Source organism: Mycteria americana, chromosome 6 (assembly GCF_035582795.1).
Source record: "Mycteria americana isolate JAX WOST 10 ecotype Jacksonville Zoo and Gardens chromosome 6, USCA_MyAme_1.0, whole genome shotgun sequence".
Taxonomy (NCBI): Eukaryota; Metazoa; Chordata; class Aves; order Ciconiiformes; family Ciconiidae; genus Mycteria; species Mycteria americana.
The window spans coordinates 58,630,847-58,647,073 of NC_134370.1; the positions used below are offsets into that span (position 1 = coordinate 58,630,847).

A 16,227-nucleotide genomic window follows, 5' to 3' on the forward strand; every position below is an offset into this window, starting at 1 on the left:
ATACATTTATCACTGAAAAATACAGCTTAAACCAACATGCTTACCAAAATAAGAACAATCATATATACTATTGGTTACAAAGTCTTTTAAGATCAGATGCCATCAGCCTGCAAAAATTCCTGTGCATCTACTGTTCATCCAGATTATCAAAGAACTAACTGAAACACCAGCTCCATCCTGTGCAGGCCACTTCCACTGTCTTTAGTGGAAATACTCACATGAATCGGGGATACAGATTTACATCATTTAAATGTCCTTGGATTGGTATTTGCCTGTGAAACACAGAGTTTCTGCAGTGAATTCTTTTCTTGGTTTTTACCTTTGCAGCTTCTCCCATCTTCTTGCAGGATGTACCCTTTCGGACATGAACACTGGAAGCTCCCCTCTGTGTTTTTGCAGATGAAATTGCAAGGTTTTGGGGACTCATTACATTCATTCAGGTCTAGAAGAAGCAAAACCAGATACCTCAGTGCTGACAACCAAGATTTGTGATAATGTTTTTCCAAATGCTCAGGAAATATCAGAAGGAAATCAAAATCTCCAAAGCATTCTAACGAATGACATTTTCTTTTCTCATTTTTCAAAGTCTTTGTATTTCCTTCTTCAAGTCATCTCTTAGTAAAGTAATAAACTTCATATACATACACCATAACGAAAAACCTACCTATGCAAAGAGTGCCAGTTATATCTGTAGTATAGCCAAGGTTGCAATGACAACGATAAGATCCCCTCTCATTGATGCATTCCCCATTACGGCAGACATCATGAATAACCTTGCACTCATCAATATCTGCAATTAAATGAGGGTTAGTTCACAACAGAACAAGAACTGATTTTATACAGCTTCAATAGCTTCTTGTGACCTGGCATGAAAAAACCCCCACACCCTACATAAAATTAAAAAATTACGTAAAATAATGAAATATTGCACAGATTAAGGAGAAATACTAAGTGGAAAAATATGGAATAGAGCATTAATCTAACTTTCAAATGCAATGAACAAGCCTTAAGTGGAAGTGAACAACCCCATCTTATCATATATTAGCCTCCATAAATTAAACATCACTTTGCTTTCATGTACACAGATAGCTCTTAATCTGTACCTACAAAACACTCAAACGTGAGAGTGCAAATTCCCATTCGAGTGCGTGGCAATCAACCAGCACGCAAAATAACTATCTGCCAAGTTGGGACAGATGCCTTTGGCTATGTGCCCTCCTCCCAAAGGACTGTGCTGTCTCAACATGAAAACTGTCAGAAAATTTCAACTGATACCCAAAATATTTAGGACCTCACAGTGTTCAAACATGCAAAAAGAAAGAGTTTATAATTTATCACTGAATTTGACATTGTGTAAGAGAGCCTTTAATAGAAAAGTCAGTACCTGCTCCATTAGACATGTATCCTCGGCCATGAGGACAAAGCTTCTTGAAGGCCACAGTGCCTGGGAAGGGGCAGACCTCACAGTTTTGTCCCCAGCCTCGGCCACCATCACAGCAGCATTCAGACTTGGTGACAGAGTTCCTGTTGCTTGATCCGATTTGACACATACTTTGTAAGACTTCAGTGAAGCAGTAGCCCTCCCTATTGTCTGGAAGACAAATTATGCATCACAGAGAATCCTAATGGTGACGACCTCCAGAGGGTCATGAGATATTAGGAACTTAGTCAGAAATATAAAAGAAAGGGCATACTTCACCCTGGAACTGTGGAACTGAGAGTGAGAGACTACCAGCAGTAAGAAAGAGAGCACGATGTCTAAGGGAAACAAAGATGACAGGAAATTTAGCAAAAGGTGGAAGACAAGTTACATTATGCTTATAAAAATACATGTTTCTGTTTGAACCCAGAGAAAGAGGACTGACTGAAAATCAGGACCAAAGAAAAGGCAGAGTAATTCCCAGATGACTGAAACCACCAAACAGTCAGCTTTCATAGCAAGTCAACCCAACCGGACTGACTGAAGCAGGCATACAGTTAGCATGGGAAGAATGAACTTGCAGGAGGTCATCTACTTACAAAGGCCCCTTCCTGAAGGCGTGTAAATTCAAGAGCATGTTTACTCACTATACATTTCTAAGTTCAAGTTCAACCACAGTTTCTGCTATCAAAGTGATAGTTCATTAGGGTGTTAATGTGTGGCTTACCAAGGCATTCGTTCTGGGTGTCACTGACAGTGAATCCCTCGTTGCATTCACATCTGTAACTTCCCACTGTGTTTACACAACGGCCATTCTCGCAGATCCCAGGTTTGGTCTGACATTCATTCTCATCTGTTTTTGAGATTATATGACAAAAATCAAGTCCATTAAGGGGATTAATGCAGGTTAGAGAAGTTTGTATGGAGTTCTTAAGCTGTGCATTCCACGTGGTTAAACTTTTTTTTTTTTTTTTTTTAATAAAAAGTTTCTTTTATTCAATTTTCAGAGGAAAGATGACCATCTAGCTCACAATATTATATATTTTGTTACTATGTTTTCTCTGCAGTATATTCCTCCTTGGTTTTCAAAATTTTTCATAGTTACAGCTGCACATCTGAATGCCATCCAAAGTTTAAAAACAATTCAGATCTACTCTCATTCATGCTAACAGAGATAAACAAGCTTACAGCAATGGGCCCAATTCTCTGCTTTCTTCACTCAGAGCAATTCAGCAGCAGCAATACAAACTGATTTTAAAGACAGCCACATCCAGATTTTCTACTTGCTGCCCACATGTGTGCACACCTGAAGAGCGAAGCAAAGTGTGTATAGCACTGGTAGATCCATTACACAGGTAGTTGTGTAATTCTCCTCCGAGTTCCTTAACACTTTGTTAAATCCAAAATTTTCAGCTCTGGTGCGGAACTGTGTGTTTCAAGAGCTTCAATGCTTCAGCGTCACTTACCTATACAGCCCTCCCCATCTGGTCGGCGCTGATAACCTGGTCCACAGATACACATATAGGTGCCAATTAGGTTTTTGCACTCCATCTGTTTTGAGTCACAGTCGTGAATTCCTTCTTCACACTCATTCTGATCTAAAACACAAGGTTTAGACTTCATTATACAGAGAGAAGATCCTAGAAATTCACAATAGTAAATTCTGACTTTGGAATTTCAATCGTAATCAAACTCTACACATACTTTTATTGTGCTAAACTAACCATAAGATATACTAGCCTAGCGCAAACTGATTTCTCCCAAATGCCCATTTTCAGGGCAAGACAAAACTGTATCATCTGATATGACCTCACTTTATGCCGATGTATAAGTTTATGGGCAGGACAGGGCTAATACAATCAACTGCATAATGCAAACCATAGAATTTAATCCCAAATTCTTTCTGACTCAGTTACTTCCTGGGATTAAAACTCTGGCCCAATAGTGCAATGAGTCAGAGCCCTACCCTGCAGGAACTTGAAATCATTATCTCATAACTGCAAGAGTCTGGTAGGAGCTTTACCTCTGCACATTCTCCGGTCCTCTCGCAGAACGTACCCCGTGGGGCACTTGCATTCATAGGATCCAAAAGTGTTCACGCAGCGGAAAGCACAGAGCAGAGGGTTCTGAATGCACTCGTTGACATCTGGATTTGGAGCGACAAAGACCATGGGGGAAGTGAAACATACTTTTGTAAAACTCGGCAGACTGGAGTGCACAGGTTTTAGGTACAGGCAACACCACAGATCCCAGTTTACTGAGGGCTAAATTTTCATAGTTGGGGACCCATGGTTCTCCTCATTATGGATTTCTGTACCGAAGCAGGCACTAGACATGTCAGGATGTTTGCACAGCTACCTGAAGTTTCAATATCTTCAACGGCAAGCAGCCAATGGAAATAATTTCCAGATCCATGCTGCCAAAATACTGTCTGAGTTAAAACTGTATCTTTTCCACGTCTAGGCTCAGTTTTTATGACTGGTTATTTTTAAATTCTAGATGCATTAATTCAGCTTCTTCATACACTAAATTCCATAAAGCAATATCCTTACTAGAAACATTATTTTGAAGTGCATTTACATATGCTCTGGGCTACTTGAGTAATTACTGGTATATAATGACGTTTATGCACTCTGCTAACTCCTCCTCTGCAATCTGAGCTTTCACCCAAATTCCACAGGGAAGTGAATGAAGCTCTAACTGTATATAAAACTAATGCAGGCTGATGCAAAAATAGAAGCATTCTTTTGTATGGGTTTGCAAACAAATAGATTGTGGCAGATAATTTAAGAACAGCTGTGTCAGGTCAGAAGAGAGTGTCAGAATGTCCTAGGACATTCTCCTCTCTCTGGTTATAACAGGAAGAGAAGAGTATTTAAAAAAACTATACCATGTATGCAGAGATCTTTCCCCTGATATAGCCTCTCAGTTTAAGGACTTCCACAGCCAAAAGCCACAACCAAACTATCAAGCTTAATTTCCACTGATGGATTCCCACATAAATTTGTACAATCTCTTTCTGGGTCAATTTATACTTGTGGCCTCACTAATACTCTGCAGCAAAGAGTTCCACAACTTAAGTAAGTACCATGCATATAAAAACGTTTGCTTTGGTTTGTCTAACATGTTCCCTCTATTTTTGGTACCTTTACCACTTGTGGCTTTAGAAATTTAAATCATGTATCTCTTCGAACACATTTTCCACACTGAAAAATTCCAGTCTAATTCATTTTCTGCATGTCCCTTCTATAACTCTGATCTTCCTTACTCCTCCCTTCTTTGTGCATTTTCAAATTTTTATTTTTGAAACAAGACTCCAAAACATGAAAAATATTCAACATAGGGGTAACCATGGTAATTGTCTAGTACTGTATTTATATTTTCTGGTTTGTTCCCCGTTTCATCCCTAACGAATCCAAGCAGCCCATTTTCTATTTTCATCATCCACAGTGACACTCTTCACTCAAGGGTCGTCTAGGAGGTAAGCAAAAACCATACACACGATAAGCAGCATTTCTGTGGACTGTTCTGGAGAGACTGTACCCCAACATGCCCCTCTCCGGGCAGTCCCTTAGCAGATACTACCCGAAATTCTGTTCACCCAAACTTGAGTTAGAAAAAGGTACACGTTCAGGGTGGATACAGGAAGAAGGAACCTGTTTTTCTGTTTCAGATAAAGATGCATTGTTCCAAATGTCCATGTTTTTCTTTTTAAGCTGCTTTACGGTCCTCAATTGTTTCCGAAATCAGGAAACTGTTTCGGCACACAACTACAATGACAGTCCTTAACACATGGGAGTCTCACCTTCACAGGTCATCATCGGTCCAGGCTCAAATCCCTCAACGCAGGTGCATTCAAAACCTCCCACCACATTCCTGCACGTTCCATTTCCACATGGATTTCCAACAGCACATTCATCAGTATCTGAAAGCAGTTAAATCAAGGCAAGAATACATCGTTATACTCAACCAAAAAGGTATAAAATCTATGTTGTTGATGTACAACCAAAAAAATACAAAAATACAAAATCCAAGAACTCACTTAAGTTATTGAATTTGAGTCACAGTGTCCTAGCATAATTTGGGATCGCTAGAGGTTATCTGGGCCAAACACCCAAGCAGAGCAGGAAAAACTTGGAGCAGATTGCTCGGGCCCTGCCCTGACAGGTTTTAAGCACCAGTGGGGACGGAGACTCCACAACAGTAGAATAACATAACCCCACTACTTCTTAATGCCACACTTTGCAATTCAGGAGATTCTTTAAAATGGAAGATGAAACAGCTATACTTACCCACACATTGAGCTCCTTGTAGGATGTAACCATATGGACATTCACAGCGGAAGGACCCATCTGTGTTGATACACTGCCCAAATTTACAGTTATCTGGATCAAGGCACTCATCCACATCTTAATCGGAAATACAAATAACACAGTAAGCGCAACTGAGTTCACGTGCTTTTAGACTTCTCTCAAAGAACAAGTGTTGTTCTGGCGAGAAATATTCCTGAGATCACAAAAAAATACTAATATTTGAATTTTGATATATTAGGATAAGGGCACAGGATTTGTCTTGCAGGCCGGCTTTCAGAATGCAGAGAAGAAACTGATTCTAAGTGTCAGATAAAAAACCTCTCCAACTGGGGCAATAGGGAGAGGAGTAGATATGAAAAGCAGTAGTTATCCAGCGTTCCTTAAATGAAAACTTTTGCCAATAAGACTGAAGTGCTGTTTGTCTTGAGAGAGAACAGAATGTACTGAAGGCATCTGGGAACCTGTGGTTTGCACTTCTGGAGGATTAAAACCATTTACTGTAAACAGGCTACATATATTGTATAAGAAAAGACAGGTATGCTACGTGATCCATTCTCTAGATCCTACAGAAGTTTCCTAGCAAGTCTGCTCAGCACAAATTAAAGAGCCAAATATGCTACTCTAAAAAGAAGTTTAATTTCTGATATATGAGATATTCAAGCTTGAATTTAAAATTGGTATAAATAATTGAAAAAAATGTATAGAAGTTTCCACAATTCATGGCTTTTGGAAATAGCTGCAGAGGTGTTATTCCCAGTTGATAGGGAGAATAGCTTATGGGTAGAAAATGGCACACTGATGCAACAATGGCATTGTGCAGTTCAGGCACTTACCCAGTCTTGCATCACCAGGTCCAACAAGGATGCCAATTCCAAACGGACAAATCTGTCTGAACGCCTCTGTTTAAAAAAAAAAAAACAAAAAAACAAAAAAACAACCCATATGTTAAATTCTATCTTGGCAGCCACAATCAGTGGCTACACAAGTAACCACTGATACCAATTCATCGTCCTCATGTTCGAACCTAGAAATATAGTATGTAAATATATAAACTTATAATTTAATCTTACATTCATGTAAAAACTGTATGCTCGCTTTGCATTTAATCTGATCTCCTGTATGTATATATGTAAGATCCTGTGACTAATTAGCATTATTTAACTTCCTTTAAGGAGCAAACTAATGCAATACTTCCATTTTAAAAGTACCAATACTAGTGACTGCATTCTTTTCTGTTGTAAATGAAAGATTTCCTACATTTTTTGAAGAAAGCACAATTTAATCCGTAGTCACCAGTTAGTAGCCAATCTCTAGTTAAAGCATGCCAATCTCTAGTTCTAGAGTAAGTAATAATTTTATTATAGGTAGGCTGAGAGTAAAATTTCTAGGTTCAGCTTAGAGTGAAGTCACCACTCAGTTTCCAAATCCACAAGGTTTTCTGTGTGGTTTTGAAGATTTAAAGATGATGTAAGTCTTTTGAGAACAAGTCATTCTCTATTTTTTGTTGCAGAAAGCATGTACTTCCTTACCTGTGCAAATCACCTGTTATATTCTTGGCATTAGAATAAATAAGAAATCATAAATTTCCACGCTAGTGGACCAAAATGCAATGAGGATGCATGTGATCATAAAGGCCCTTCAGCTTCAGAAACTCCTCTAGTTTTGGGTCTGACACACACACAAAAAATAAAAGCCTTGCAACTGAAACTAACCTTTCACCTCTCCCCTCTAAACTGTATCTTGAGCAGATGGACGGACACAGGACTGTAATTCAAACCATCTCAAGATGCTGCTGAGCATATTCTTTACTAACCATGCTCAGAACATCACAGCACCCTTGACAAGATTTCACTTTTTCTTTTGCAAATTCAGTAGGCTGCGAAGAGGTTTACAGTGCAGCAGTACAATACATTCATAGACATAACAAATGTTACGCTTTCTTTAGTCGAAATACGTTAGCTGATCTTTGCTGAGGTTGAATAAAATAGAACTAAATGTAGACGCACACCTGCACTGAAAGCAACAAATTGTCTAGCACACTGCTAGGCTCTGAGTGGGAAACTCAGCCCTGTGCAGCTGGGCAGCACAAAACCTGCCTGTTGCGTAAGCCTTCAGAAGGAGATGCAGGTGGCACATGTGCTTGAGCTTACCAGTCTGCATTCAGACAGCAGACCATGGAGAACATGTGTGAGATGACAACCAAGTATTTTTTTTAAAAAAAGACAGAATTCCACTGTCCATGACATGCCAAGACATACATTTCCCAGACTCAGATATCTTAAAGCTATTTCTTTTTTAAAAGATGAGAAAAATGGCCTTGATATCATCCTTTGAGAACAGTTTGGACTGTGAAAAATATATGTGCTGACACTTCAAAGAAATGCTGCGATGTATACCGTGCTCTTCCAACTGACTTTGGTTCAAATGCTCCGAGGCAATGGAATGAAACACGCACAGGCAATAAGCCTAGGAGGAACATTGCAACTGGCACATCTGATTCTCTTTTCTTCCCTTGGCTTTTGTGAAGATTGTCTGCAAAACATCTACATGACTTATTAATGAAATGAACTGTATTAATGTATTGCTGAAACCAGTAATGCTGTTAACCACATTTGTCAGCATGAATTAAAGTCCGTTCAGCAAATTACACCATGATGGTACAAAGGCCTGTTGACTTGCTTGATGCCTAGTTACTCAGTCTTACAAAGGATACTAACAAAGGAAAGCGTTTCTTTAGCAACAGTCCAGGGAGGCTTTCCTTCATCAAGGCCTGTGATTTGTCATTCCCTGCTATTTGTGCAAGTCATTCATATTGATAAGATTGCAAATTTAGATTTTTTTAATAACAAAATGTAGTGACAAAATGTAACAGGGTGATTCAGATGTGGATCTAGTTCGACTGTTTGTTTTTTTCTTTAAATTAGATTTCATGTTTATGGCACATTTATACTTATTTACAATTAGATGAATTCCATTTGTGTCTTGCAGGTATTTCCACTCAGAGCCTGTCAAGGACCTACTACTTTCCACTTCCAGTATGTGACACCTCCAGAGCAAAATACTCAGCACCTAATCATACTAACAAACCTATAAGCAAACAAGGAATATGCTTGAGACTGGACTATGCAAGCAATATGGTTTTTGAGACTGCAATGGCATCTACTTTACAGAGAGCAATGGCAATTGTTAGGGTTAAACACCTCTGGAAAATTATTTTTCCTAATTCCTTCTTATAAGAATCCCAATCTTCTTTCAATTCTGAGAGGCTATCATGAAAGTAATGTAACCTAGCCAATACGCACCATCTGCTTCCTCTGGGCAGAGTTCACAGGGATCTCCCCATCCCTGTCCCTTCAAGGCACAGCAGCACTCTTGTTTGGAGTGATTTCGGGACTTTGGCACAGAACATTTTCCATCTTCAAATTTGGTAAAGCAGTAACTTACTCTCAGATCTGCATACAGAAAAACTTGTTATGAGTTAGGGTTACTTTGGCAAAGTTTTCACTTAGAGGTGTTAATTGCAAAATTACAGGAGGCCGCCCCAAGAAAACACCCAACTTCCATCTGAGTCTATCAAGAAGGACCATTATTGTCTCTGACTGGGGAAGATCTGAAGACGGAGGGGAGCTCTCTACCGCAGTAAAGGAAAGCTATGGGATAGAGTGTCCTACTTCAGTCATGGAAAAGGAGGGGGTTTTCTCTTTTGTCCAGCAGAGATGGAAGGGCTGTATTCCCCTCTTATCCTCACTCCTCTTTGTGAAAACTGAATATTGGCTTGCTTTATTTATATTCAATTATTAGTAAGAATCAATTGAGTCAAGAGATTTTAATAAACTTGCAACGATAATACTGTGTAGTGTTAAAATGAGAGACAATTTTCAATGGTGCTTTCCTTCCTCATTCTTCCCTGAGGTACATACAAACAAAGAAAACTGGCCCAGTGGCACTACAGTTTACTCCCTTAAGCTGGGTAACCAGGACACTGGAGCAGAGCTGAGATCACAGACCACAAGCATCCAGCAGGCAGAGAGCTGGCAACTCCCTGCGTTGGCAGGGGGACAGCAACAGGGCAGTTGTGGAAGCAGTCGCTCATCCACTTTTCCGGCTGCAGCATCAATGCTGGGCAATGTCCAGATTTTACAAAAGTCCTAGGTAATGGGAAGTTTTAAACAAAAATTTGTTTGGCCTGAGATACTTGGAAAAAAACCCAGTCGTCTTCAGGGGATGGGGAGAAGCACACTTAAAGTTAAATGCACTTAAATGTACAAGTATGCATTTTCCTCTGACGTTATGTGTGAAACAGTGGTCTGCTTTCATAAAGGAGAAGATTAGGCTGCATTCTTTTTTATGATTTTGTTTCTTGGGGGTTTGTTGTGATTTTTTTTTCCCTTACCTGAAGAGAACAATACCCTCAGACTGAAGAAATCTCATTTATATAAGCTGCAAAAGCACAGCTAAAACAGCTATGCTGCTTTCTTGAAGTTGAGTGAAGTAACTGCCAAACTGCATGGTGGTTTGGAGACTTGGATGAACGTTTACTGCAGGTTGGATTCATTTTTACCAAAACCACAGTTTCATTTAGCCCACTGTGAAGTGAAGAACTCACTATGGTGTCAACAAGCATCACCATTCTGTGCCAAGCATAACTACAGAGGTCCTTATAAAGGTTTACTCATCAGTGGTTCCCACTGTGCACACTGTGTATAGGACATTTAATGATGTATCTATTTAATAATTTCCAAAGTCTTTAAAATAACTCACCCCCTAATTTGCTGTGCTTGTTCTTTATCCACAAAATAAACTAACCTGTGGCTTTTCATTACTACATGTTCAGCTTTTAGCATCCGATCTCTGTCTTAGTGCCCATGTTTAGGCTCTGAACAGTGTATGCAGTAATCTAGAAGCCGAAAGATGCTTCAGACTTTTCTAAGCAGATAGGTAATTATTGTCCACACAACACTGTTCGCAAATTTTTTTCCATCAATCTTTTTTCCTCCCACACATCTGTGGAGAGGAATAGCATATAACAAGTGTTATGGAGAATTTGATAAGTGCTAAGAACAGCCTTATTTATTCCTGGAAACGCTGCCTTTAGCAGCGCATTGCAGTAGTCTCCTGCCTGTATTCGTGCTCCATCTCCATGTCAGACATGTCACAGTCTACACACAGTCCAGGTAGCCTCAACTTCCTTAGCTTAACCCCTTAACTCCCTTAGCTCCACCCCTTTCTTCCGGGATGCAAGAAAGGGCTGCAGGGCAACATAATTTCCTCACTTAACCTGGTGCATTTAACATTATCTTCTCCCCTTTTATTGCAGCGTTCTCTTTAATGACAAACAGATGTTAGGACAAGGCAGAACCTGGCCCCAACTACAGAATTATCATGTTTTCCTTGTGAAAACCACGGTTTGAGTCCAGAGTCTCCTCATTATATTAGAAACAGGCAGCTAATAAGGCTTTTATAAAACAGCAAACAAATTTTGCAATGCCAGAAAACAGGAATGAACTTACCTTGGCATCGCCTTCCTGTGGAAGACAACACAAAGCCTTCTGGACACAGACATTTGAAACTGCCTGGAGTGTTGCTGCATGTGCCCAGGGCACAGATTTCTGGTTGTTCCACACACTCATCAATGTCTGTAAGAAAAGTAATTAAAGAGATGAGAAATAAAAATGTCTACACTGGCAGCTGTACTACATAAAATGTAACTTTACATCATCACTGATATCTAACAGATCTGAAAAACAAAAAGGTCAAACGAAAAGGAACAGACAGAAAGAGGAACAAGAAATCCAGATGCAAAATCTAGGATTAGTTTTCAAAGCCTCATGCAGTGGGCAAACCTCATCAACCAGCCTGGGATTAGATTTTTCTTGGGATCAGATCAGGCAGTTTTGGTTCAAACAAAAGTTGGTGAAACTTTTTCTGGGAAGTGAGTGACTTACTAGGGGCTACAGTTCAGAACTGCACACTACCACGAAAGACTAAACATTACTCACATTTAGATGCAGAGGAAACTGGCAACAACTGTGAGTAGCTAGGAAATGGGACAGAAGAAGGATTGTTCTATACACACCTTCACATTTGTCATTCTGCAGGACATATCCAGGAGGACAGATACATCTGAATGACCCATCTAAGTTCTGACATGTGCCTGGTGAGCATTTTCCAGGCTCCAGTGCACACTCATTGACATCTAAAAGAAAAGAAAGATAATTTGAGATAATTGCTGTTATCTCAATCAATCTGTGGCTGAGGCTGCCTTAATTTTTATTCCATCAAACTGATGGTGGAACTTCCCAGGAGCAGAAGTCCTCTTCTTGACCTATTGTCATTGTTTTCTTCTGCTAGGTACAATGATGACAGTGTGACAGTTCTCTCTGACCTCTTCCACTGTTTTACTAAGAATATCTCCTCAAAGTTTGCTGCACTTTTTTTCTACCCTAAAAGAAAGCACTCACCAACACAAGTCCTTCCATCCAGAGCCACCTCATAGCCATCATTGCAAAGACACTGGAAGGACCCAATCGTGTTCACACACTGACCGTTCCTGCAGAGCATTCCATTTCCACTTGCACACTCGTCCACATCTACGAAAAATAACATTGAAAGATATATAACAAACACCTGCAACAAGTGAAATTGGGTAGGTGAGATTTCTGTTTCCACTATATTGGCACAGTAACTGATAAATAATCCCGTTTCAAAAGGAAGTGAGGAGAAAATACCAATATTGGTCTATGCTCTAAAATTGTCAAAGCAAGAGTAAAAAAAGGAATGGCATATATCACATGCAAACATTTAAGTGGCTATATAAAAGTGAGGAGTGCATAATCAAAGAGGCCTTTTCGACTGAAGAAATCGGTTTTTGTCTTTAATCATGCAGACCATGCAAGGTGCGACCCTAACTCAATAGAGAAGATGGTACTAACGGTACTTTCATTAGAAGTAGAAAGTCTTAGAAACTCGTAACTGGTCTCAGCACTCCTTACCTATGCAGTCATTGTTGTGTGAGAGGATGAACCCCAAATTGCAGCGGCAGTTGAAAGAGCCAATGGTGTTTCTGCAGGTGCCATTGCCGCAGGCATCTCTCTCACACTCGTTAATATCTACAAAGGAGAAAAAACAAGCAGCAAGAATTTTAATCACTGATGGCAAAAGGAAAGCCTGTAGCTATCCCACAGGCAAGAGAAATAATCCACTGCCAACCGAGCAAATAGAAGGGAAAAAGACTGTCGTAGCTCCCCAGAAGAAGATTTTACACAGGTTTATACACTTGATATTTACATCTACGAAAATAATCAAGGGTCCAACAATCATTTATCTTACTGTGGCTTCTATCTCACCCTTCCCAAAGGAATTCTAAGCTATCTTTAATCATAAGCATTCTGAAATCTCCCCATCTTGCTTAGACAACAGACACTACACTAACAGCTGTGAACAGGTTAAATACAGAATTTCCTTCTTTATGAAGATGACTCTGTTTCTGAAAAGGGCACTTTTCTGGCAAGAAATCTACCCTTCCCTTACTCTGTTAACAAGTAGGCTGTATACAATTGCTGCATTGCAATATTCATCTATTACATTTCTTGCCTAAAGGAATAAATGAGACAAAATGCTTCAGAAAATTCTAAGAAGAATGAAACAATTTGCTGAAAAATGAAAGCATTAGCAGTTCATTAGACAGGATATGTATCTTTAAAGGTTCACTCTACTGTAACGAGATGTTCTTCATTCATGATCAGCTTCCTCATTGCCAGCTATGGTGTTTTTGCACCTTTGCCTGTTGGTAAGCGGCTCACAATCTCAGTTCTTGTAATGCAACTCCTTATGACAGAGAGGATAGACTTAATAACTACCTTAATGGAAGCCTAAGTACAGCTTAATTTGATATACTTGCCTATACACATTGTTCTGTCATCATTAGTCTTGAATCCATTGTGACAAATGCAGTAGAAACTTCCAACAGTGTCAATACACTGCCCGTGGCTGCAGATATTGGGAATTTCTTGACATTCATTCCGATCTGAAAACAAAGAGGCACAGTGAAAGTTAAAACCTCTAAACTACAGGGCTGGAAAGATGCATTAGCAGCAACCATGACAGTTAGAATCCAGTGCATGGCCCTAATTTAAACTAGTATTTTTAATTTATTAATAACAAAAGCATTACTAAGTAAATCTCAGAAAAGGGGCTATTTGCTTGTAAATTACCTTCTCCAACATTTGTGGAGCTGAAAAAAATTTAGCGTAAAAATGATATTTACCAAACACAAATTCTTGCTGGAGGGAAAACATATCGCCATGGCTTTGAAAAGCAGAATTAATGACATGAAATTGTATGGGGAGATTTCTGAGTGCTCTACATTGACTATGCAGCAGATATGAAAGCCACATATAAATCACAATTTGTATCCTTCTCATGAAAGCAACTACTTGCTTTTAGCTACATTTGATTACAGCACAAATTGATCGATTAACTCACAGAAATCATACAAAACAGAAAGGGAGATGAATCCCACACTTTTCTCACTAAGCTTACAGAACGATAAAATGCATTGTAGATTTATCTACTCATTGTGCAAAGATAAAATGGGTACATGGATACATATGTGTTGTAGCATCCATGCCTCATGCAATGTGATGACCCTGTAAACTGGACAAAGCTCAAACAGCAAGAAGTTACTGCTATATGGAGTCAGAAAACATTTTGCCAACAGCAGAAAATACTTATTTGCATAATTCTGCAGAGAGAGATGGGGAAAGCTATCCTGCCAGCATGTGATATGCTGCCTTACAATAGCAGGGCATCTATTACACTAGTTCAACAGCTGACTACTTCCTGCTACTCTTGCTATGAATGCTTTCAGGCAGAATCCAGGATTTTATCAATAGTAAGTGAAACAAAATGTCAAGGAACAAAATGTTTGCTGTCCAGCATATTTTTTTCCCATAACAAATGAGAAACATGAATCAAATGAGGTCTTTCTGTTGACCTCATCACCAGCAAGAGCTGGTTTGATTCAATACGCTTCCTGGCATTTTGTCTGCTGCAGCTCCAAAATATGAGAACTGAGATGCTGCCATAAGCTTGTACTAGAATCGATTAGATTTTAGTGTTCAGTAATTTTCTTTTACATGCAATCTAAGCAAAGCAGATGCAGTTTCTTATCAAACCATCCCCAGTTCATTGCAAAACTAAGAGTCAAGTTGTTCCTAATTGCAAAGAACTTCAGGTACTAAATCTTGTTTTCCTGCCTCTACTCTATACTCTGCTTAGCACACAGACAATCCCAATAGCCCCCATTCCCAGGATTACTGTACATCAGCTGGGGCCATTAGTAACTTTGGATGGGTGTTCTCTGAGGACCAATGTTATTAGTGATACTGCTGCTAATTAGAGCCTAAAGGAGGCAGAACGTAAAACCAGTGCTGGATAACATGCTGCCTTAAGAACTCCTAATCTCAGCTCAGGAGAGTAGAGACAAAAGAAAAACTATGACTCTCTTTGGTGCTCTGTGAGCAAATGAATAGTGAATTAAAGTCCCAGGGAAAAATCACTTCTTTTGGGGTAAACAGAGAACATTGTACCTTTTTAAAAAATTGGGAGGCAGAATTGCCTTAAGTGCCAAAAATGAGTTTATATGAAAAATTATTTATTATACCACAATAGATAGCACCAGAAGAATGCTATTTTGATAGTAAGAAAAGTGCAGTACTCATAGTACTAGTGGCTGTGATACATCAGTTTTGATTCAATAGCATATAAACTGCTGGGATATGATCAATTTCCATGCAGTAGCATGACTGATGCAATACTGCAAGGTGCTTAGCACTCTTTGCCCTCAGCAGAGCAGCTGGGAATTTCCTTCCTCTGCTGGATCAAGTACTTTATCAACCACTTTTATTTTGACTCTAATTGTGTAACTTTATTTTCACTAAATATAAAGTAAGAGCAAAATACAGGGAAGTATTACTGTTTGTGCCAATTCATGTTGGGTATTGTAACCCATATCAGAACCTTCCCTGGCTTTTCCTGCACTGCTGTAACGAACCCATAACAACAACAATTACATTAGGAACATATTGAATATTTACATGTACCACTGTATAGCTTAACAAAACAAAGTTTTAGTTCTCATAGTAGCATTCTGGTTGCCCCTACACCCTTTTCCCTTAAGGGTCACATGAAACAATGAAAAACTGCACTGCAGGGAAAAGTGCACTTCCTAAAACTCAAGCACTCAGAAGCAAAAACCCAAGGAAAATGTTACCAGTTTCCGTTGTAATAATTATTTTATTCAGAAATGTATATAATATTTACAGCTGCTTGGCTCACAGCAGCCTTTAAAATCTCTGCAATTCTTCAAGTAATCAAGATAACATGAATGCCTCTCTGGACTACAATATCAGAAGAAAGAGCAAATAGATTAGAGAACTGCAGTCCCACTGTATTTAAAAATAATATTCAGGGGCCTGTTTAAATCCACAGAAA

The 16,227-nt window shown here is 39.2% G+C and overlaps 1 protein-coding gene across 2 annotated transcripts in view; it reads right to left on the reverse strand.

Moving 5' to 3' along the window:
• Positions 1-16,227, reverse strand: part of FBN1 (fibrillin 1) — a 158,170-nt gene that overhangs the window by 11,558 nt on the left and 130,385 nt on the right. For both annotated transcript variants that reach the window (XM_075506079.1, XM_075506078.1), the window contains exons 46-60: positions 13,634-13,759; positions 12,726-12,842; positions 12,195-12,323; positions 11,810-11,929; positions 11,244-11,369; positions 9,036-9,185; positions 6,567-6,632; positions 5,713-5,829; positions 5,226-5,345; positions 3,444-3,566; positions 2,887-3,018; positions 2,148-2,273; positions 1,385-1,591; positions 665-790; positions 320-442 (exon numbers count right to left, since the gene is read on the reverse strand). In XM_075506079.1, coding sequence (XP_075362194.1) covers positions 320-442; positions 665-790; positions 1,385-1,591; positions 2,148-2,273; positions 2,887-3,018; positions 3,444-3,566; positions 5,226-5,345; positions 5,713-5,829; positions 6,567-6,632; positions 9,036-9,185; positions 11,244-11,369; positions 11,810-11,929; positions 12,195-12,323; positions 12,726-12,842; positions 13,634-13,759 — 1,908 coding nt within the window. The remainder of the gene's footprint in view (positions 1-319; positions 443-664; positions 791-1,384; positions 1,592-2,147; positions 2,274-2,886; positions 3,019-3,443; positions 3,567-5,225; positions 5,346-5,712; positions 5,830-6,566; positions 6,633-9,035; positions 9,186-11,243; positions 11,370-11,809; positions 11,930-12,194; positions 12,324-12,725; positions 12,843-13,633; positions 13,760-16,227) is intronic.